Consider the following 23,665-nt stretch of genomic DNA (forward strand, 5'->3'; position numbering starts at 1 on the left):
GGCACTGCATCGCAGTGCTAACTGTGCCTCTTTGTGGCACCTGACCACATGACTGAACAGTAGTCAAGGTGCGACAAAACTAGAGCCTGTAGGACCTGCCTTGTTGATAGTGCTGTTAAGAAGGTAGAGTAGCGCTTTATTATGGACACACTTCTCCTCGTTGTAGTAGCTGACGTGTATAGTGTTGAGTTATCCGCATACATAGACACACTGGCTTTACTCAAATGCCAGTGGCATTTCGTAAGTAAAGATTGAAAAAAGTAAGGGGCCTAGACAGCTGCCCTGGGGAATTCCTGATTCTACCAGGATTATGTTGGAGAGGCTTTCATTAAGAACACCATCTGTGCTTTGTTAGACAGGTAACTCTTCATCGACAATATAGCAGGGGGAGTAAAGCCATAACACATACGTTTTTCAAGCAGCAGACTATGATTGATAATGTCAAAAGCAGCACTGAAGTCTAACAAAACAGCCCCCACAATATTTTTATCATCAAACCAATCATCAGTCATTTGTGTAAGTACTGTGCGTGTTGAATTGCCTTCCCTATAACTATGCTGAAAGTCTGTTGGCAATTTATTTACTGTAAAAAAGCATTGTATCTGGTCAAACACAGGTTTTCCAAAACTTTACTAAAGGTTGGTAACGGGCTGATTGGTCGGCTATTTGAGCCAGTAAAGGGGTTTTTACTGCTTGTTGGTAGCGGAATGACTTTTGCTTCCCTCCAGGCCTAAGGACACACACTTTCTAGTAGGCTTAAATTGAAGATATAGCAAATAAGAGTGGCAATCTCGTCCGCTATTATCCTCAGTAATTTTCCATCCAAATTGTCAGATCCCAGTGGCTTGTCATTGTTGATAGACAACAATAATCTTTTCACCTCTTCCACACTCACTTTACGGAATTCTTGTCTTTCATAATTTGGTCAGATATACATGGATGTGTAGTGTCAGCGTTTGTTTCTGACATGTCATGCCTAAATTTGCTAATCTTGACAATTAAAAAATCATTAAAGTAGTTGGCAATATCAGTCGGTTTTGTAATGAATGAGCCATCTGATTCAATGAATGATGGAGCTGAGTTTGCCTTTTTCCCCAAAATGTAATTGAAGGTGCTTCAAAACTTTTTACTATCATTCTTTAAGTCCTTTATCTTTGTTTCATAGTTTAGTTTATTCTTCTTTTTATTCCGTTTTCTCAATTTGCAGTATGTTTGCCAATCGGTTGTACAGCCAGACTTTTTGCCATTCCCTTCGCCTCATCTCACTCAGCCATACCATTTTTCAATTCCTCATCAATCCACAGGGTTTTAACAGTTTTTACAGTGATTTTCTTAATGCCCCAATATCTCTGTTCCACATGTTTTCTTTCTAATTAATCCAAAAGACTGTGGATATATGGTATTGTGAGGGTGAGGGTACGTGTAACCCTTTACAGTCATATCCATATACAGGTTGAAAATGGCATATATTGGGCACTGATAAACGGCTAAATTGTAACTTAGAGGCTGTACAGTAACACACTATACATGACATCAGAGCTCCGGCGTTGCACTTCACAGCGCTGTATGGGTTTTGACCTACAGCCGTTCTGAACTTGAGCACCTCGCACGACAAGAAATTGCCCCCATCCTCCCGCTAATTTGGCAACTTTTGCTCATTTTTTGTTGTCTGAGTGAGGCAAATGCTGTAAACTAAGAAGACTATGTGTTTCGAAAGATGAGACATTGAGGATTATAATAAATATCGCTTTGATGTCATACAAGCAAGCCAAACACCCGTGAGTCCAAATGTGCACTTTACTTCAAAGTTTATGATCACTATGTTTGATGTACATTTACAAGATGACATGGTGTCATACCCTTGGTTGTTCTGAACAGAATGAGCCTGTTTGTCTATTGTGAAGAAAATTTGCAGTGGCACATGCACCTGAATGCACTCATTACTCCTTTCTATGCCCACCAAAATGATGATCTGTTTCCCTGAATTGCATTGTGAAAGCCTAACACTATAATATCATATTTTATAACTTAGCTAGTCATGTTGGCAATAGAACACTCTTCAAATTATGCCCACCTGACTCAGATTGAGATTTATAATGGACCGTTTTTGGATTGCGTAAACAACAAAAGTATTTGTGTGAGGGTGGGGGTGCAGGGTTGTGTTCCAAAAAAACGAATACATATACTAGTTCCTTAAGGCACAGCTAGGAGAGCTAGACAAAAGCACATTATAGTCATAAAAATGCATTGAAATTACTTGGAAACTCTATATATGTTGGAGAGGTGTGTGGCCACTTGGAGACACAAGTTAGTCCTCTCACTCAAACCCTTGTCCTATTTTTGTCTTTTGTTGCACCAACCTAACATTTTCCAGGAATATTCTTATCATGTAACTGAATTTATCCAGAGTATTTTCAGATTTCGTAATCAACAAATGTGAAAAGTACTGTAAATGTAAAATTCACATAAAATCAACATTGTAATGTTTGGATTCAGTCTTGTGTCAGGTGAACTTTTGTGCCCTCAGCTTTGCTCTAATAACTTCCAAAAATCTCTAAACTGTTCCCTTTCAATCGCTACCATGGTTGTGCAAATGCTTTTCATATTTATTCTGTAACAAACATTTCAATTTAACCTTATCCATATAGGCCAATTCCCACAAGTATAAAGGGATTAGGTCAAATCAATTGGAGAGTACAACTCAAAAGTGCCAGCCCTACTCCTCTCCACCCTGAACCACAACTATCACCCTAACAGTGTACAATAAGTGGTACAATACAAGAGCTAGAGGGCCAAGGCGAGTCTTACAGCAACATTACCTCCTGAGCTGAAATAAAAGAGCCCAGAAATGTTCCATGCAGTAAGCTTATTTCTCTCAAATTTTGTGCAGAAATTTGTTACATCCCTGTTAGTGAGCATTTCTCCTTTGCCAAGATAAACCATCCACCTGACAGGTGTGGCATATCAAGAAGCTGATTAAACAGCATGATCATTACACAGGTGCACCTTGTGCTGGGGACAATAAAACAACAATAAAAGGCCACTCTAAAATGTGCAGTTTTGTCACACAACAGAATGCCACAAGTAACTCCAGTTTTGAGGGAGCGTGCAATTGGCATGCTGGCTGCAGGAATGTCCACCAGAGCTGTTGCCAGAAAATGGAACATTAATTTCTCTACCATAAACCGCCTCCAATGTCGTTTTAGAGAATTTGGTATGTCCAACCGGCCTCACAACCACAGACCGCATGTATGGCGTTGTGTGGGTGAGCGGTTTGCTGATGTCAACATTGTGAACAGAATGCCCCCATAGTGGCTGTTATGGTATGGGCAGGCATAACCTACAGACAATGAACACAATTGCATTTTATTGATGGCAATTTGAATACACAGAAATACTGTGACGAGATCCTGAAGCCCATTGTGAAGCCCATTTTTAATTACAGTAGGTATCTATGACCAACAGATGCATATCTGTATTTTCAGTCATGTGAAATCCATAGATTGGTGCCTAATGAATTGATTTCAATTGACTGATTTCCTCATTAGAACTGCAACTCAGTAAAATCCTTGAAATTGTTGCATGTTGCGTTTATATGTTTGTTCAGTATAGGATCAGCTCACCTTTCCCAAATCTTAACCGTAACCATTGAAGGGGGATACCTCTAAACAGACCTTAGATCAGTATCTACGCTAGGGGCGACAAAGTAAATAATACAGCCAATGAGGAGCCAGTGTCTTACCTTCAGGTTCTAGTGTAGCCTCTTCCTTGGCGACAGTGTACGGTGGCCTCTCCACAGTAGCCATCACTAGGGACAGCAGGACGGCGGTGAGCAGCCAGGCCCACGAGGCCATCCTGTTAGAGGAGGGCAAGTCCCCCCCCCATCCCCCCCTCCTCAGGCTCCGCCTCCCCCTGGACACTGATCCCATCTGAAGGGCTCCACCCAATCATCAACTGCAGGCTGTGTGGCCTGTCACTCACTGTGAATTCCCCCAATCACCTGGGCTGAGGAAACGCTGTGGGCGGGACAAGAAAGTTGGGAAAAGAGTGGTAGGTAGGTAGGTAGGTAGGTAGGTAGGTAGGTAGGTAGGTAGGTAGGTAGGTAGGAATAGATTGAAGGGAAAGGTAGGTAGGGATTACATTATTTTATAATGTGGGGGGAAAGGATGAGGGAGAAGAGGGAGAAAACCAAAAGAGGAAAATTTGTATGGACGTAGAAAATGAAGCAATTCTGCATTTACACCACAGATGTAGAATCTTAATTTGAAAATGTAAACTTGTAGTGTATTCAAGGTTTAAAAAGGCTTCTAAAGTTTGTAATTTCCACTTTAAAATGTCAGACTTGATTTGGCCTAACAAAAAATATACCAACCCCTACAAAAAATGTCCATTCATTATAATCCACATTTCCTGTTGATGCAGGATTATTTTCCTGCTGTAGCAAATTGACTCAAATTAAGATCCTACGTCTGTATACTATACTCTGCTAAACTCTCTTGTCTCTTTTTCTTACCTGTCTCACCTATTCAAATAGCACGTATAGAAAGAGTGGGTATGAGAGAGGGAGAGAGAGTGTCACAAAATGCTGTCAAACAAGCCTTGCCACAGACATACCAAAGCTCTGATGCACCTCAGCTCAGCACACAACCACACTACACCTACCTTTACTTCCAACCCATTGTCGCAAATCCTCACGTTCACAATTACAACAGACGCCGCATGAGTATGTAGCATTTCTATTGAGTGGATTTGATGCTTGCATTCTAAGGCTGAAATGATTGTGGACTACAGGAAAAGGACGTGGCAGTAGTGGAGCAGGTTAAGAGCTTCAAGTTCCTTGGTGTCTACATCACCAACAAACTAACATGATCCAAGCACACCAAGACAGTCGTGAAGAGGGCAAGACAAAAATAATTCCCTCTCTGGAGGGTAGTGCGTATGGCCCAGTATATCACTGTGCCCAAGCTTACTGCCATCCAGCTCCTCTATAACAGGCGGTGTCAGAGGAAAGCCCTAAAAATTGTCAAAGACTCCAGCCACCCTAGTCATAGACTCTTCTCTCTGCTACCGCATGGCAAGCGGTACCGGAGCGCCAAGTCTAGGTCCAAGAGGCATCTAAACAGCTCCTACCCCCAAGCCACAAGACTCCTGAACATCTAATCAAATAGCTACCCAGACTATTTGCATTGCCCCACCCCCCTCTTTTACGCTGCTGCTACTCTGTTATGATCTATGCATAATCACTTTAATAACTCTACCTACATGTACATACTACCTCAACTACCTCAACTAACTGGTGCCCCCGCACATTGACTCTGTACTGGTACCCCCTGTATATAGTCTCGCTATTGTTATTTTACTGCTGCTCTTTAATTATTTGTTACTTTTAATTCTTATTCTTTCAGGTATTTTTTATTTATTTTAATTGCATTGTTGGCTAAGGGATGGTAAGTAAGCATTTCACTGTAAGGTCTACCTGTTGTATTCGGCGCATGTGACAAATAACATTTGATTTGATTTGATCACATTGAAGTGAAGTTTTACATATATAAACAGTTTCTCAGAGAATCCACATTGAATAGACTTTGTTAGTTATTAAGAAAAAACATGTATCACTAGGCTATGTAGGTACTGTAGTTATTACCATTTCACTAACACAATTATTATTATTGTTATTGTGGTTATTATTATTATTATTATAACTGAAAATGTCCAGCTGTGGAATATCAAATAAAACCAAACATCACTGTCTTCTGATCCGAGAGAGCAGGCAACAATCAATAATCAAATCATCCAATACTGATAGTATATGTCTTATCCTTGTGCGCAACCTGTTGCTTTCCATTTGAAGTCGATTTATTCAAGAATATGCATACTTATCAGTTGCTAAATAAATTAACTTAATTGTAGCCCTATGATTATGCATTTCATAATTGAAATGGAATACACAAGGACACATCAATCTATTGGCCAGAAATCTGTGGTGGTGCATTCCGATTTAACAGTCTCTGGAGGTTTGGAGCCGGCTGCACCGAGACCCCTGTAGTGCCTTCTGCTACAGCTGCGATCTATTGATTGGTTTACCCAGGAAGATACATATACTACCTTTCAAAAGTTTGTAGTCACTTTAGAAATGTCCTTGTTTTTGAAAGAAAAACACATTTTTAGTCCATTAAAATAACATCAAAGTAATCCAAAATACAGTGTAGACATTGTTAATGTTGTAAATTACTATTGTAGCTGGAAGCAACTGATTTTTAATGGAATATCTACATAGGCGTACAGAGGCCAATTATCAGCAACCATCACTCCCGTGTTCCAATGGCACGTTGTGTTAGCTAATCCAAGTTGATCATTTTAAAAGGCTAATTGATCATTAGAAAACCCTTTTGCAAGTATGTTAGCACAGCTAAAAACGGTTGTCCTGATTAAAGAAGCAATAAAACTGAAGCAATGGCCTTCTTTTGACTAGCAAAGTATCTGGAGCATCAGCATTTGTGGGTTCGATTACAGGCTTAAAATGGCCAGAAACAAATAACTTTCTTCTGAAACTTGTCAGTCTATTCTTGTTCTGAGAAATGAAGGCTATTCCATGAAAGAAATTGCCAAGAAAATGAAGATCTAGTACAACACTGTGTACTACTCCCTTCACAGAACAGCGCAAACTGGCGCTAACCAGAATAGAATGAGTAGTGGGAGGCCCCGGTGCACAACTGAGCAAGAGGACAAGTACATTAGAGTGTCTAGTTTGAGAAACAGAAGCCTCACAAGTCCTCAACTGGCAGCTTCATTAAATAGTACCCGCAAAACACCAGTCTCAACGTCAACAGTGAAGAGGCGACTCCGGGATGCTGGCCTTCTAGGCAGAGTTCCTCTCTCCAGACTCTGTGTTATTTTGCCCATCTTAATATTTTATTTTTATTGGCCAGTCTGAGATATGGCTTTTTCTTTGCAACTCTGCCTAGATGGCCATCATCCCGAAGTCGCCTCTTCACTGTTGACATTGAGACTGGTGTTTTGCGGGTACTATTTAATGAAGCTGCCATTAACAACAGTAACAATGTCTACACTGTATTTCTGATCAATTTGATGTTATTTTAATGGGCAAAAAAAAGGGCATTTCTAAGTGACCCCAAACTTTTGAAGGGTAGTGTATAATTTGACATGTACACAGAAACTTTGAAAGGTGTCTATAGATTCTGGTTCATCTCTAATGAGGTTGTCACTAGTTACCACAGCCACAAAGTCATAATTATGGCTAAACCCCGGCCTATTTCTACAATTTCTCTACTTAAAATAATATTTTTAAGCTAACTCTAGCCGACTAAACTCAATTCCACGATTTACGATGGAGTTGAGTAAAGGGTGGACTGGAACTCCGACGACACTAAAAACTACGTATTTATAGCCTGCATTTCTTTGGATGTTGGGGTGCTGAAATCCGTTTTTTTTTATAAAGACATTGGAACTCCAGTTTGCCCACACTCGTCGCCGCTCAACGCCATTGTAAATCGTGGAGTTGAGTTTAGTCGGCTAACCTAACCCTAACCAAGCTGCTAACCTCATGTCTTACCCTAACCTTAAATGAAGACCAAAAAGCTCATTTTGGTTTTCACTCATCTTTAGGGTTGGGTTTAAAGTCATAGTTATGGCTAAACCCTGCCTATTTTTACAATTTATCTTCTTAATATCTGATTTTAAACCTAATCCTAGCCGGCTATACTCAAGTCCACGATTTACAATGGATTTGAGCAGCGACTAATGTGGACTGGAGCTCCAACATCACATAAAATTAAGATTTTAACAAAAATCTACAGATTTCAGCACCCAAAGAATAGCCCACATTTATTTGGGTGCTGAAATCCAGAATAGCCCGAATTCTTTAGAGTGCTGAAATCCTAGTTTTTTATAAAAACGTTAGAACTCCAGTATGCCTACTCTAGTCGCTGCTCAACTTACATGTGGAATTGAGTTTAGTCTGCTAACCAAACCCGAACCACACTGCTAACCTTACTACTAACCATAACCTTAAATGAAGACAAAAAAATCTAATTTTGACTTTCATTAATTTTTAAGAAATAGATCATTTAGACTTTGTGACTGTGGTAACCAGTAACAACCCTCTAATGACCCGGGCATTACATCATGGGATGTTGCCTGTGGCCTGAATGCATCCCTCTCGTGCAACGTGATTGGACCAGGCTAGAGTGGGCAGGCTACCTTGTTTTAGGATGATGGTTTACTTACAAATCGATAAGCCGTCTATTTTGTTTCTCAATAGTCTATTGCAAAGCAAAGGGAAATGGACACTGTAGGCCAGCGGAGCAAGGTAACTGACAATTCATGGGCAATCTTTTGCATCGACAATTCGCCTAGGTCTAGCCTACTTTTGGTGATTTAGCTGTTGTAGATCTATCCAGTGTATAGCCTATAGCTTTGACAAACGCTTTATGAGTTGTGCTGTCAACAACATGACGTCCAACAACAAGTTCGGACTCATGAGGGCTTTTCCTTATATGCATATCCACACGTTTTCCTGGCCCCCGTGTAAACCAAGGCTTCTGAATAACATTTATTCCGCTGATTGAATTCCTATTGATATTCAAATCATTTGTAAAAACACAACGGGTTAATTGTAATTGGCACCATAAATGCAATGTAGAAAATTAAGCAAAGTAATAAATAACCAAAACAGTGTTGTTAATGAACACTCATGGGTGCTGCAACCATTGCTTGAATTGTATTTTTGTAATTGAGGGGAAGACATGGTAAACGTTGCCATAAAGGCAGCTGTTATTGAATGAAAAATATTATATTTTTCAGAAATGGCAAAAACGAGCTCTTGTTTCGTTGTAGAAAAGGAGTAGGCCTACATTATATTAGCAATGTATTCGACTGTCAAATCAAGTTCGCTATTAAAGTAGCCTATGCATAACATGTGTAATTTCACAACTCTTTAGAATAACAAATTAGGTTAATCTCTCATGATTTTAAAAAGTTATTAACAATAAATCACGTTGCATGCGCGTGATGATCATTTGTGTGGCTCCCCATTTGTGTGGCTCCCCATAAAGATTTCTAAAACTTGGAAACATTACAAATTAGCTATATTCTCCATTATTCTAGGACGAATAGAACAATAACTATTTGAAATCTATGCCCACAATAAAACTGCCAGAATACTTACCACGAATAACTACGAAGTCTGAAAGACCTCCGAGTCGCATGCACGGAAAAGGCAGGAGGCGTGTACCCTATAGTCCTCACGGAGCGACTTCTCTTCACATTACCAAAAATGCCAAGAAACGATTTTTTATTACCCTCAAATCCAACGAGCGACAACTCAGATCACTGGCGAGACTCTTAAATCCCGAAATTACTGGTGTTCCATTGCACTTGAAAAATGTTGAATTGAAATGCATACATCCTTGAAAATAACTTGAAATAGTTAGCTAGCTAACGTTACGTCTCCAAAACTTTTCTTATTCAGCAAGTTCATACAGTTTCTTCAACTCAAAACATGTCAGCGTTCCACCGCGAGCGCACTCTTCATCCAAACGAAGGGCCTATGTACTTTATGAAGAAGTAATGCGTAAAAAAATATATATACATTCCAAAAAGAAGAATCCATAAATGTATGATCTCTCACGGCAGAACGTCTTCTTCCCCGAAAATCATAGTAGTACTGTCCTCAGACGCTTTGTCGGGTTTTAGAAGAGTTGTTCTGCTCCTTACGTCCTCACACACACACACACACAACCCCCTCCTCCCTCACTCCAGTGGGTATCACTCCCCCCTGAAATTCGATCCGTTTCCTGGCTCTGAATTCCTCCGCCAATCAAACCTCAGTGTCTCCCTCTTTCTACGCTTTTGCCTAGAAAGAAACTACGAGCCTTCCTTGCTCTGTACGCCGAAGGAGAGAGAGAGAGGTCAACCTACGGAGCTCACTACAAACGTTGTACTGTATAGGTAATAGGGGTTCTCCTCTACCCCTCGTTGGCTTGGCGCAACTTGCAGTAACTACGCCCCCGTGCGGACACAACACCTGATGCGCACAAGTCATATGTAGAATAGCAATAGGGAATGCATGTCTTATTACCATGTTGTATATAATGAATAATGTTGACATACGGGAGCAGTAGGCTTGTTGTCTATTGCCTATCATTCTCACAGGGTTCGGGTACAGTGTTTTGTATGAGATGAGCCCCCCCCTCCCCCATTTCAAGGGGCCCTGAAAGAGAGTTGGAAACTGAGCTGCACTTCCTTAACGACACATATTTCCCTCAGATTAAACAGACCAACAAAGAATTCTAAAACAAATCCAAGTTTGATAAACTCCCATATCTATTGGGTGAAATACCACAGTAGCATGATTTGTGACCTGTTGCCACAAGAAAATGGCAACCAGTGAAGAACAAACACCATTGTGAATGCAACCCATATTTATGTTTATTTATTTTCCCTTTTGTACTTTATCTATTTGCACATTGTATATAGCCATAATATGATATTTTAAATGTCTCTATTCCTTTAGAACCTTTGTGAGTGTAATGTTTACTGTTGATTTTTATTGTTTAATTCTCTTTTGTTTATTATCTATTTCACTTGCATTGGCAATGTAAACACATGTTTCCCATGCCAATAAAGCCCTGTGAATTCAATTGAGTGGAGTGGAATAGAGAGAGAGATGAAGGGAGGGAGGAAAGGAGGGAGGCAGAGGACTACTAATCTCTCCCTAAAGTAATTTTTTGTTCTCTTCCAGTAGTGAGTAGAATGTGTGTTTATAGGAAGGAACCCTCCCATGTTCAGGATGAATAGAGCAGCTAATAAGGCTGTTACCAAAAGCGAGGTGGTGTGCTGTGAATGGAGCGTTCTCTATCTCTGTTTTTCCCCCCCTTTCACTCGCTATTGCAGTAAAGCCATCAGAGAGATGAAGGTGACAGCTTGGTTCGAAACAAAGAGGGGGAGAAGTTAGAGGAGAAGGGGTGAGAAAGAGTTCTGCTGCAGTTTACTCCCAATACAAGAACGACAAGGAAGTGATTCAAGCAAACTTCCCTGTTCCTTCACCTAACCCTATTTGGAACTTTCAATTTTCACCACCTTTTGAACAGCATGTAGTTTTGAATGAAATTTCATCATGTTGGGTTTCTTAGGCTATTGCCTTGGTTGGGCCCATGTGCTACTAGTTCGCTATTGTCTTCCTGTCCCTAATTAGGTGGTGGACCGAAGCCTTAATAAGGATCGTACCATTTTCTTTAATTTTCGCCTAAAATGACATGCCCAAATCTAACTGCCTATAGCTCAGGACCTGAAGCAAGGTTAATCATATTCTTGATAGCTTTTGAAAGGAAACACTTTGAAGTTGGTGGAAATGTGAAATTAATGTATGAGAACACATTAGATCTGGTAAAATATAATACAAACAAAAAAACATGCGTTTTCAAAAAAGAAATCATCATATTTGGAATGCACGAGAAAGTCCACACTTTCAGATAGGAGTCTAGGTGTAATTTAGATTTTGGCCACCAGATGGAAGCAATGTGTGTGTGTGCAAAGTTTCAGACTGATCCAGTGAATAATTACAGTACTGCACAATATGTTGTATCAAGTCTGCCAGGAGTTTGCCCAAATGCCCCGAATTGGTCAATTGATAAATTTTCAAGTACATAACTATAGAGAACTTTCAAAAATGCTATGGTAATAAAAAATTTACGTTTACACACTCCAAGGAATGTCATACATGATGGATCATTAGCTTATACATCTAGACAAATAATTAGACCAAGGCGCAGCGTGAGTAGAGTTCCACATTTTAATTATAGTGAAACTTCCAAAACAACAAAGATATGACGATCGTGAAATACGTAGTGCACATAGGCACTCATACAAAACAATATCCCACATAGCAGGTGGGAAAAAGGACACACTACGTATTCTCTCCAATTAGAGGCAACGATTATCAGCTGCCTCCAATTGGGAACCATACACACACACCAACATAGAAAAATAATATCTAGAATCCCCCCTAGTCACGCCCTGACCTAAAACACCATAGAGGGCTCTCCATGGTCAGGGCGTGAGTGGTGGGTCAAACTGTAGACCTCAGTTCCTACATTTGAACATTTATCAAACAAAACTATGCTACATTTTATCTCTGGGACCCTCAAGATGACAAATCAGAGCAAGATTACTGAATGTATCAAACCAGTTGCAGTGATAAACGTTTTTTGTTGTTGTGCACTCTCCTCAAACAATAGCATGATATTTTTTTACTGTAATAGCTACTGTTAATTGGACACTGCAGTTAGATTTTAAGATTTCTGCCCATATAAGACATGTCTATGTCCCGGAAAGTTGGCTGTTGTATACAACGTCATTCTAGTCACATTAGCAACAACCATCCTGGTTTAGGGACACAGATCCCATAGAGGTTTAAAACATGAAGTTGATCGATCCCCATCGCGGGAGGAGCAGATTTTTTGTATAACTATATGACAGTAAAACGCTGTTATGATATCTATAACATTTTTTGGCACCTTCAAATCTTGCACATTTTCTCATAAGAGGTATATTTCAACACTTAGCCGCTCAGGCAAATTTGCCAACTACTAAACAGTTGATCTGATCTCCCGTTCATACCCCTTGTGATAAAGGCAGCCGATGGCCTGCTTCTATCTACGTTGTAAATACACCCTCTTGTGAAAACGCGAGCTGCTTTCTAATGAAGAGGAACAGATATAGTTTGTCTTGATTATATGAAGAGATAACTCTGTTGACCATTTAGCCAATTTATTGAAAGCTAGCCATTGTTACTAACCTATCCAGCTACTGTACAGTGCAATCGGAAGGTACTCAGACCCCCATACCTTTTACACATTTTGTTACGTTAAAGCTTTATTTTAAAATTGATTTTTTTTTTATTCCCTCATCAATATACAGACAATACCCCATAATAACAAAGCGAAAACAGGTTTTTAGACATTTTTGCAAATGTATCAAAAATAAAACACCGAAACAGCACCTTTGGCAGCAATTACAGTCTTGAGTCTTCTTGGGTATGATGCAAAAAGCTTGGCACACCTGTATTTGGGGAGTTTCTCCCATTATTCTCTGCAGATCCTCTCAAGCTGTCAGGTTGGATGGAGAGCATTGCAGCACAGCTATTTTCAGGTCTCTCCAGGTCTCTGTTGGATCAGGTTCAAGTCTGGGCTCTGGCATGGCCACTCAAGGATATTCAGCAACTTGTCCTGAAGCCACTCCTGCGTTGTATTGGCTGGGTGCTTAGGGTTGTTGTCTTGTTGTAAGGGGAACCTTCACCCCAGTCTGAGGACCTGAGTCCTCTGGAGCAGGTATTCATCATCTGTACTTTTCCGTTCATCTTTCCCTCGATCAAGACTAGTCTCCCAGTCCCTTCCGCTGAAAAACATCCACACAGCATCATGCTGCCACCATGCTTCACCATAGGGATGGTGCAAGGTTTCCTTCAGCTGTGATGCTTGGCATTCAGGCCAAAGAGTTTAATGTGGATTTAATCAGACCAGAGAATCTTGTTTTCATGGTCTAAGAGTCCTTTAGGTGCCTTTTGACAAACTCCAAGTGGGCTGTCATGTGCCTTTTACTGAGGAGTGGCTTCCGTAAAGGCCTGATTGGTGGAGTGCTGCAGAGATGTTGTCCTTCTGGAAGGTTCTTCCATCTCCACAGAGGAACTCTGGAGCTCTGTCAGAGTGACCATCGGGTTCTTGGTCACCTCCCTTACCAAGGCCCTTCCCCCCCAATTGCTCAGTTTGGCCGGACGGCCAGCCCTTGGTGATTCCAAACTTCTTCCATTTAAGAATGATGGAGGCCATTGTGTTCTTGGGAACCTTCAATGCTGCCCCAGATCTGTGCCTCGACACAACCCTGTCTCGTAGCTTTACGGACAATTCCTTCAACCTCATGGCTTGGTTTTTACTCTGACATGCATTGACAACTGTGGGACCTTATATAGACAGGTGTTTGTCTTTCCAAATCATGTCCAATCAATTTAATTCCTGATTTGCATCGTAACAGAGACTCCTTGTGGCGGGCCAGAAGCTTGCAAGCTGACTTCGGTCGTCAGTTGAACGTGTTTCCTCCAACACATTGGTGCGTTTGGCAGGTCATGTTTCGGAGGACGCATGACTCGACCTTCGCCTCTCCCGAGCCTGTTGGGGAGTTGCAGCGATGAGACAAGATCGTAATTGGATCGCAATTGGATATCATGTAAAAGGGGGTCAAAATAAAAAATAAGGTATTTCTGTTTATATTTTTAATACATTTGCAAACATTTCTAAAACCTGTTTTCGGTTTGTCATTATGGGGTATTGTGTGTAGATTGATGAGGACATTCAGCAGTTAAGAATAAGGCTATAACATAACAAAATGTGGAAAAAGTTAAGACATCTGAATGGTTTACGAATGCACTGTACCTAAGTCACCCACTCCAGTATCCCTACACATTGAATACGTTCCTGGCACTGACCTGTATATACTGCAATCTCCTGTTCTTTAAAGGAGAATTCCTCTCTGAGGGAATCTTGGCTTATTTTCATAATTTCTGAGGCATTTCTAGGACAGTGAGAGGACAGTGAGAGTGTTTCACACATAATTTCCCAGGAGGAAGGCAGGTCAGGACTTCGCGGCTGAAAGATACACCCTATGACGGCTTCTGGTGTTTTGATGGGGGAGGGCGAGATCTAAAAATGCATGTAGTCCTGCTTTGTGACATTTCGCGAAGGCTCTATGTTATACTGATCGCACTATACATTTTTGTGGATGTAGATATGGTTGTCCTTGTTCGATAGAGCCATTGGACTTCTTTCAGCGATGTTCTTATGGGCTGATTCAATGCTAAATATACAAGCAGACACATTTTTTCCAATCTCTTAAATACTACAACTTGTGTTTGGTGGTGCATTGTGCTCTGGCCCCCATCCTTTCCCCAGGCAGGCTTTATTTAAATGTATTTATTTATGTATTTTATTTCACCTTTATTTAACCAGGTAGGCTAGTTGAGAACAAGTTCTCATTTGCAACTGCGACCTGGCCAAGATAAAGCAAAGCAGTTTGAAACATACAACAACACATGGAATAAACAAACATACAATCAATAATACAGTAGAAAAATCTATATACAGCATGTGCAAATGAGGTAGGATAAGATAGGTAAGGCAATAAATAGGCCATGGCAAAGTAATTACAATATAGCAATTAAACACTGGGATGGTAGGATGTGCAGAATATGAATGTGCAAGTTGAGATACTGGGGTGCAAAGGAGCAAGATAAATAAATAAATACAGTATGGGGATGAGGTAGATTGGATGGGCTATTTAGAGATGAGCTATGTACAGGTGCAGTGATCTGTGAGCTGCTCTGAGAGCTGGTGCTTAAAGCTAGTGAGGGCGGTAAGAGTCTCCAGCTTCAGAATTATTTGCTGTTCGTTCCAGTCATTGGCAGCAGAGAACTGGAAGGAGAGGCAGCCAAAGGAAGCATTGGCTTTGGGGGTGACCAGTGAGATATACCTGCTGGAACACGTGCTACGGGTGGATGCTGCTATGGTGACCAGTGAGCTGAGATAAGGCGGGGCTTTAACTAGCAGAGACTTGTAGATGACCTGGAGCCAGTGGGTTTGGCGACGAGTATGAAGCGAGGGCCAGCCAACGAGATCATACAGGTCGCAGTGGTGGGTTGTATATGAGGCTTTGGTGACAAAACGGATGGCACTGTGGTAGACTGCATCCAATTTGTTGAGTAGAGTGTTGGAGGCTTTTTTGTAAATGACATCGCCAAATTCGAGGATCGGTAGGATGGTCAGTTTTACGAGGGTATGTTTGGCAGCATGAGTGAAGGATGCTTTGTTGCAATATAGGAAGCCGATTCTATGTTTAATTTTGGATTGGAGATGTTCAATGTGAGTCTGGAAGGAGAGTTTACAGTCTAACCAGACACCTAGGTATTTGTAGTTGTCCACAGATTCTAAGTCAGAACCGTCCAGAGTAGTGATGCTGGACAGGCGGGCAGCTGCTGGCAGCGATCGGTTGAAGAGCATGCATTTAGTTTTACTTGCATATAAGAGCAGTTGGAGGCCACAGAAGGAGAGTTGTATGGCATTGAAGCTCATCTGGAGGTTAGTTAACACAGTGTCCAACAGAATTGTGTCTTCTGCGTAGTGGTAGATCAGAGAATCATTGATGTATACAGAGAAGAGAGTCGGCCCGAGAATTGAACCCTGTGGCACCCCCAAAGAGACTGCCAGAGGTCTGGACAACAGGTCCTCCGATTTGAAATACTGAACTCTATCGGAGATGTTGTTGGTGAACCAAGCGAGGCAATCACTTGAGAAACCAAGGCTGTTGAGTCTGCCAATAAGAATTTTGTGTTTGACAGAGTTGAAAGCCTTAGTCAGGTCGATGAGTACGACTGCACCGTAATGTCTCTTATCGATGGCGGTTATGCTGTCGTTTAGGACCTTGAGCGTGGCTGAGGTGCACCCATGACCAGCTCTGAAACCAGATTGCATAGCGGAGAAGGTACGGTGAGATTCGAAATGGTCGGTAATCTGTTTGTTAACTTGGCTTTCAAAGACCTTAGAAAGGCAGGGTAGAATAGATATAGGTCTGTAGCAGTTTGGGTCTAAAGTCTCTCCCCCTTTGAAGAGGGGGATGACCACGGCAGCTTTCCAATTTCCAATTTATGGGAATCTCAGACGATACGAAAGAGAGGTTGAACAGGCTAGTAATAGGGGTTGCAATAATTTTGGCAGATAATTTTAGAAAGAGAGGGTCCAGATTGTCTATCCCGGCTGATTTGTAGGGGTCCAGATTTTGCAGCTCTTTCAGAACATCAGCTATCTGGATTTGGGTGAAGAAAAAGAGGGGGAGGTTTGTGCGAGTTGCTGTGGGGAGCGCAGGGCTGATGACTGGGGTAGGGGTAGCCAGGTGGAAAGCATGGCCAGCCGTAGAAAAATGCTTATTGAAATTCTCAATTACTGTGGATTTATCGGTAATGACAGTGTTTCCTAGGCTCAGTGCAGTGGGCAGCTGGGAGGAGGTGCTCTTATTCTCCATGGACTTTACAGTGTCCCAGAACTTTTTTGAGTTGTACTACAGGATGCAAATTTCTGTTTGAAAAAGCTGGCCTTAGCTTTCCTAACTGCCTGTGTATATTGGTTCCTAACTTCCCTAAAAAGTTGCATATCACGGGGGCTATTTAATGCTAATGCAGAACGCCACAGGATGTTTTTGTGCTGGTCAAGGGCAGACAGGTATGGAGTGAACCAAGGGCTATATCTATTCCTAGTTCCAATTTTTTGGAATGGAGCATGCTTATTTAAGATGGTGAGGAAGGCACTTTTAAAGAATAACCAGGCATCCTCTACTGACGGGATGAGGTCAATGTCATTCCAGGATACCCCGGCCAGGTCAATTAGAAAGGCCTGTTTTCAGAAGTGTTTTAGTGAGCGCTTGACAGTGATGAGGGTTGGTCGTTTGACCGCAGACCCATTACGGATGCAGGCAATGAGGCAGTGATTGCTGAGATCTTGGTTGAAAACAGAAGAGGTGTATTTGAAGGGCGAGTTAGTTAGGATGATATCTATGAGGGTGCCCATGTTTACGGATTTGGGGTAGAGGTCGACCGAATATCATTTTTCAACGCCGATAGCGATTATTGGAGGATCAAAAAAAGCCGATACTGATTAAATCGGCCAATTTTTATTTATTTATTTGTAATAATGACAATTACAACAATACTGAATGAACACTTATTTTAACTTAATATAATACATCAATAAAATAAATTTAGCCTCAAATAAATAATGAAACATGTTCAATTTGGTTTAAATAATGCAAAAACAAAGTGTTGGAGAAGAAAGTAAAAATGCAATATGTGCCATGTAAGAAAGCTAAAGTTCCTTGCTGAGAACATGAGAACATATGAAAGCTGGTGGTTCCTTTTAACATGAGTCTTCAATATTCTCAGGTAAGAAGTTTTAGGTTGTAGTTATTATAGGACAATTTCTCTCTATACCATTTGTATTTCATATACCTTTGACGATTGCATGTTCTTATAGGCACTTTAATATTGCCAGTGTAACCGTATAGCTTCCGTCCCTCCCTCTCCTCGCTCCTACCTGGGCTCGAACCAGGAACACATCGACAACAGCCACCCTCGAAGCAGCGTTACCCATGCAGAGCAAGGGGAACAACTACTCCAAGTCTCAGAGCAAGTGACTTTTGAAACTCTATTAGCGCGCACCCCGCTAACTAGCTAGCCATTTCACATTGGTTACACCAGCCTAATCTCGGGAGTTGATAGGCTTGAAGTCATAAACAGCAAAATGCTTGAAGCATTGCAAAGAGCTGCTGTCAAAATGCACGGAAGTGCTGTTTGAATGAATCCTTACGAGCCTGCTGGTGCCTACCATCGCTCAGTCAGACTGCTCTATCAAATCATAGACTTAATTATAACATATTAATACACAGAAATACGAGCCTTAGGTCATTAATATGGTAGAATCCGGAAACTATCATCTCGAAAACAAAACGTTTATTCTTTCAGTGAAATACGGAGCATTTCTGTATTTCATCTAACGGGTGGCATCCATAAGTCTAAATATTCCTGTTACATTGCACAACCTTCAATGTTATGTCATAATTACATACAATTCTGGCAAATTAGGCGGCCCAAACTGTTGCATATACACTGACTCTGCGTGCAATGAACGCAAGAGAAGTGTCACAATTTCACCGGGTTAATATTGTCTGCTAACCTGGATATCTTTTAGCTAAATATGCAGGTTTAAAAATATATACTTCTTTGTATTGATTTAAAGAAAGGCATTGATGTTTATGGTTAGGTACAGTCGGGCAACGATTGTGCTTTTTTCGCAAATGCGATTTTGTTAAATCATCCCCCGTTTGGCGAAGTTGTCTGTCTTTGTTAGGAAGAAATAATCTTCACACAGTTTGCAACGAGCCAGGCGGCCCAAACTGCTGCATATACCCTGACTCTGTTGCAAGAGAAGTGACACAATTTCCCTAGTTAAAAGAAATTCATGTTAGCAGGCAATATTACCTAAATACGCAGGTTTAAAAATATATACTTGTGTATTGATTTTAAGAAAGGCATTGGTGTTTATAGTTAAGTACACGTTGGAGCAACGACAGTCCTTTTTTCGCGAATGTGCACCGCATCGATTATATGCAACGCAGGACACGCTAGATAAACGAGTAATATCAGCAACCATGTGTAGTTAACTAGTGATTATGATTGTTGGTTGATTGATTGTTTTTATAAGATAAGTTTAATGCTTGCTAGCAACTTACCTTGGCTTCTTACTGCATTTGCGTAACAGGCAGGCTCCTCATGGAGTGCAATGTAAAGCAGGTGGTTAGAGCGTTGGACTAGTTAACCGTAAGGTTGCAAGATTGAATCCCCGAGCTGACAAGGTAAAAATCTGTCGCTCTGCCCCTGAACAAGGCAGTTAACCCACCGTTCCTTTGGCCGTCATTAAAAATAAAAATGTGTTCTTAACTGACTTGCCCAGTTAAATAAAGGTGTAAAACAATAAATAAATAAAAATCGGTGTCCAAATATACCGATTTCCGATTGTTATGAAAACTTGAAATCGTCCCTAATTAATCGGCCATTGCGATTAATCGTTCGACCTCTAATTTGGGGTTGTACCTGGTAGGTTCCTTGATAATTTGTGTGAGATTGAGGGCATCAAGTTTAGATTGTAGGATGGCCGGGGTATTACGCATGTCCCAGTTTAGGTCACATAGCAGCACAAGCTCAGAAGCTAGATGGGGAGCAATCAATTCACATATGATGTCCAGGAAACAGCTGGGGGAAGAGGGTGGTCTATAGCAAGCGGCAATGGTGAGAGACTTGTTTCTGGAAAGGTGCATTTTTAGAAGTAGAAGCTTGAATTGTTTTGGTACAGACCTGGATAGTAGATAGAACTCTGCAGGCTATCTCTGCAGTATATTGCAACACCGCCCCCTTTGGCAGTTCTATCTTGGCGGAATTGTTATAGTTAGAGATGGAAATTTCAGTCTTTTTGGTGGTTTTCCTAAGCCAGGATTCAGACACGGCTAAGACATCCGGGCTGGCAGAATGTGCTAAAGCAGTGAATAAAGCAAATTTAGGGAGTAGGCTTCTAATGTTAACATGCATGAAACCAAGGCTTTTACGGTTCCAGAAGTCAACAAATGAGAGCACCTGGGGAGTAGGAGTGGAGCTAGGCACTTCAGGTCCTGGTTTAACCTCTACATCACCAGAGGAACAGAGGAGAAGTAGGATAAGGGTACGGATCAAGGCTATATAAGGGTACAGATAAAAGGAGGTTTCTGGGCACGATAGCATAGATTCAAGGCATAATGTACAGACAAAGGTATGGTAGGAAGAGAGTACATTGGAGGTAAACCTAGGCATTGAGTAAGGAAGAGAGAGATATAGGTCATCGCATAAGTGCGAGGTGGAACAACATGGTTGCTTAAGGCATATTGAGCAGGGCTCTACAGTGAAATAAGACAGTCATCACTAACCAGGACAGTAATGGACAAGGCATATTGATGTTAGGGAAAGGCATGTGTAGCCAAGTGATCGTATGGGTCCAGTGAGTTGCTGGACTGGCTGGGGACACGGCGATTCAGACAGTTAGCAGGCCGGTGCTAGCAAGCTATCAGTTAGCAGGCCGGGCCTAGCAAGCTAGCATAAGGCCTTAGAGGGACGTTGTGATGGGGGAAGAGTCTGTTTTTGCCTCCTCGTGCTAGTTAGCTAGCTAGCTTCAGTTGAGGTAATCCAGTTTGGAGGTAAATATAAATACTTTAGAAAAAAACAGATCCACACCACATTGGGTGAGGCGGGTAGCAGGAGAGTATTTTGAAGTTGAGGTTAAGGAAAAATTTTAAAAAGAATGCAATGAAAAATATATATAGCTACATGGTATAGCTACATATATAGCTACATGGTGGCATTCAACCTAACATGTTTCAACTGGAAAATAGTGTGGAGAATTCAAAACAAAGAGTTGGAATTAGCTAACGTTAGAAGCTCAGCTACAGCCGATGACAGCACCAAGAGGGCAGATGACAAATACGGTGTAAGTTATTTTTCCTGCAAGCCACCTAGCTAACTTTAGTTATCTACTGAAACCCATATTGTGTATTGCTGGCTAACATACTACTGTGTTACAGTGGGGGGAATTGGTGTTCCTGTAGGTGTTCCTCTTGTCCAGGTGGGAGAGGGCAGTGTGGAGTGCAATAGAGATTGCATCATCTGTGGATCTGATGAGGTGGTATGCGTGTCTGGGGGATGGTGTTGATGTGAGCAATGACCAGCCTTTCAAAGCATTTCACGGCTACAAATGTGAGTGCTTCGGGGCGATAGTCATTTCGACAAGTTACCCTGGCTTTTTTGGGCACAGGGATTATGGTGGTCTGCTTGAAACATGTAGGTATTACAGACTGGGTCAGGGAGAGGTTGAAAATGTAAGTAAAAACACTTGCAGCTGGTCAGCGCATTCTCTGAGGATGCCTTCTGGTAATCTGTCTGACACTGTGGCTTGTGGATGTTAACCTGTTGAAAGAGCTTACTCACATCGGCTACGGAGAGCGAGATCACACAGGTGTCCGGAAAAAACTGGCGCTTTCATGCATGGTTCATTGTTGCTAGTGCAGAAGCGAGCATAGAAGGCATTTAGCTCGTCTGGTAGGCTCGCATCACTAGTCAATTCGTGGCTGGGTTTCCCTTTGTATTCTGTGAAAGTTTGCAAGCCCTGCCACATCCGATGAGCTTCAGAGCAGTAGGATTCAATCTTAGTCCTGTATTGGCGTTTTGTCTGTTGAAGGCTCATCTGAGGTCATAGCGGGATTTCTTATAAGTGTCAGGATTAGAGGCCCGCTCCTTGAAAGCAGCACTCTTTGAAACATACAATATTACATTTCTTCAGGTCCCGTTGATAGAATAGTCTCAAACAGAGCTTATCCAGTTTGTTCTCTAGTGACTGTACGTTCGCCAACAGAATGGAAGGTAGAGGATTTTATTTGCATGACAAAGTAGTCTCATCAGGATGCCGGCTCATCTGCCTCTTTTGCACCGTCGCAAGAATTAGGGCCTTGTCCGGAGAAAGTAGAACGTGCAGAAAAGAAAATACATACAGAGAGAAGTCAAGTGTGTTTCTGTAGCACACAAATGCTTAAGATAATGATAACTTCGCTACAATCATGAATTGTTGGAAATCAATCAATCAAATGTATTTATAAAGCACTTTTTACATCAGCCAATGTCACAAAGTGCTATACAGAAACCCAGCCTTAAACCCCAAACAGCAAGCAATACAGATGTAGAAGCACGGTGGCTAGGAACTCCCTAGAAAGGCAGGAACCTAGGAAGAAACATAGAGAGGAACCAGTCTTTGAGGGGTGGCCAGTCCTCTTCTGATCAGGGTTCCATAGCCTCAGGCAGAACAGTTGAAACTGGAGGAGCAGCACGACCCGGTGGACTGGGGACAGCAAGGAGTCATCAGGCCAGGTAGTCCTTAGGCATGGTCCCAGGGCTCAGGTGCCCTGGGAGGGGAGGGGAGGGAGAGAGAAAGAATTAGAGGGAGCATACTTAAATTCACACAGGACACCGGATAAGACAGGAGGAATACTCCAGATTTAACAGACTGACCCTAGCCCCCTGACACATAAACTATTGCAGCATAAATACTGTAGGCTGAGACAGAAGGGGTCGGGACACACTGTGGCGACGCCCGACAATACCCCCGGACAGGGACAACCAGGCAGGGCATAACTCCACCCACTTTGCCAAAGAAGATCTCCACCATGGCACGAACCCGAGGGGGTTGCCAAACCTAACAGGAAGATCACATCAGTGGCTCAACCTACTCAAGTGACGCACCCATTCTAGGGACGGCATGGAAGAGCACCAGTAAGCCAGTGACTCAACCCCCATAATAGGGTTAGAGGCAGAGAATCCCCGTGGAGAGAGGGGAACCTGCCAGGCAGAGACAGCAAGGGTGGTTCTTCGCTACAGTGCCTTTCCATTCCCCATCACACTCCTGGGCCAGACTACACTCAATCATAGGACTTACTGAAGAAATTATTCTTCAATAAAGACTTAAAGGTCAAGACCGAGTCTGCGTCTCTCACATGGATAAGCAGACCATTCGATAAAAATTGAGCTCTATAGGAGAAAACTCTGCTTCCAGCTTTTTGCTTAGCAATTATAGGGACAATAAGGCCTGCATCTTGTGACCATATTACTCAAGTGCTAGCCTCGTAAAGATAGGTAGGAGCAAGCCCATGTAATGCTTTGTAGGTTAGCAGTAAAACCTTGAAATCAGCCCTTGCCTTAACAGAAATACAGTGTAAAGAGGCTAGCACTTGAGTAATATGATCACATTTTTTGGTTCTAGTCAAGATTCTAGTAACCGTGTTTAGCACAAACTGAAGTTTATTTAGTGCTTTATCCGGGTAGCTGGAAAGTAGAGCATTGCAGTAGTCTACTCTAGAAGTGAAAAAGCATGGATTAACTTTTCTGCATAATTATTGTACAGAAAGCTTCAGATTTTTGCAGTGTTACATAGATAGAAAAAAGCTGTCCTTGAAATAGTCTTGATATGTTCGTCTAAAGCGA

The 23,665-nt window shown here is 41.7% G+C and overlaps 1 protein-coding gene and 1 long non-coding RNA gene across 15 annotated transcripts in view; one reads left to right on the forward strand and one right to left on the reverse strand.

Annotated features, from left to right (window-relative positions):
• LOC110491806 (fibroblast growth factor receptor 2) overlaps window positions 1-9,963 on the reverse strand; it is a 96,267-nt gene extending 86,304 nt beyond the window's left edge. For 5 of the 13 annotated variants that reach the window (XM_090202544.1, XM_090202539.1, XM_090202537.1 and 2 more), the window contains exons 1-2: window positions 9,188-9,961; window positions 3,743-4,016 (exon numbers count right to left, since the gene is read on the reverse strand). In XM_090202544.1, coding sequence (XP_090058670.1) covers window positions 3,743-3,929 — 187 coding nt within the window. In that variant the 5' untranslated portion in view covers window positions 3,930-4,016; window positions 9,188-9,961. Of the gene's footprint in view, window positions 1-3,742; window positions 4,017-9,187 lie in introns of all 13 variants that reach the window. The other 8 variants (XM_090202541.1, XM_090202536.1, XM_090202538.1 and 5 more) reach the window with 4 other exon arrangements.
• Window positions 8,252-23,665, forward strand: part of LOC110491812 (uncharacterized) — a 50,906-nt gene continuing 35,492 nt past the window's right edge. For both annotated transcript variants that reach the window (XR_005036504.2, XR_002468906.3), the window contains exon 1: window positions 8,252-8,329. This is a non-coding gene — a long non-coding RNA (uncharacterized LOC110491812). The remainder of the gene's footprint in view (window positions 8,330-23,665) is intronic.

Source organism: Oncorhynchus mykiss, chromosome 16, assembly GCF_057628025.1.
Source record: "Oncorhynchus mykiss isolate SJ-2025 chromosome 16, ASM5762802v1, whole genome shotgun sequence".
Lineage (NCBI taxonomy): Eukaryota > Metazoa > Chordata > Actinopteri > Salmoniformes > Salmonidae > Oncorhynchus > Oncorhynchus mykiss.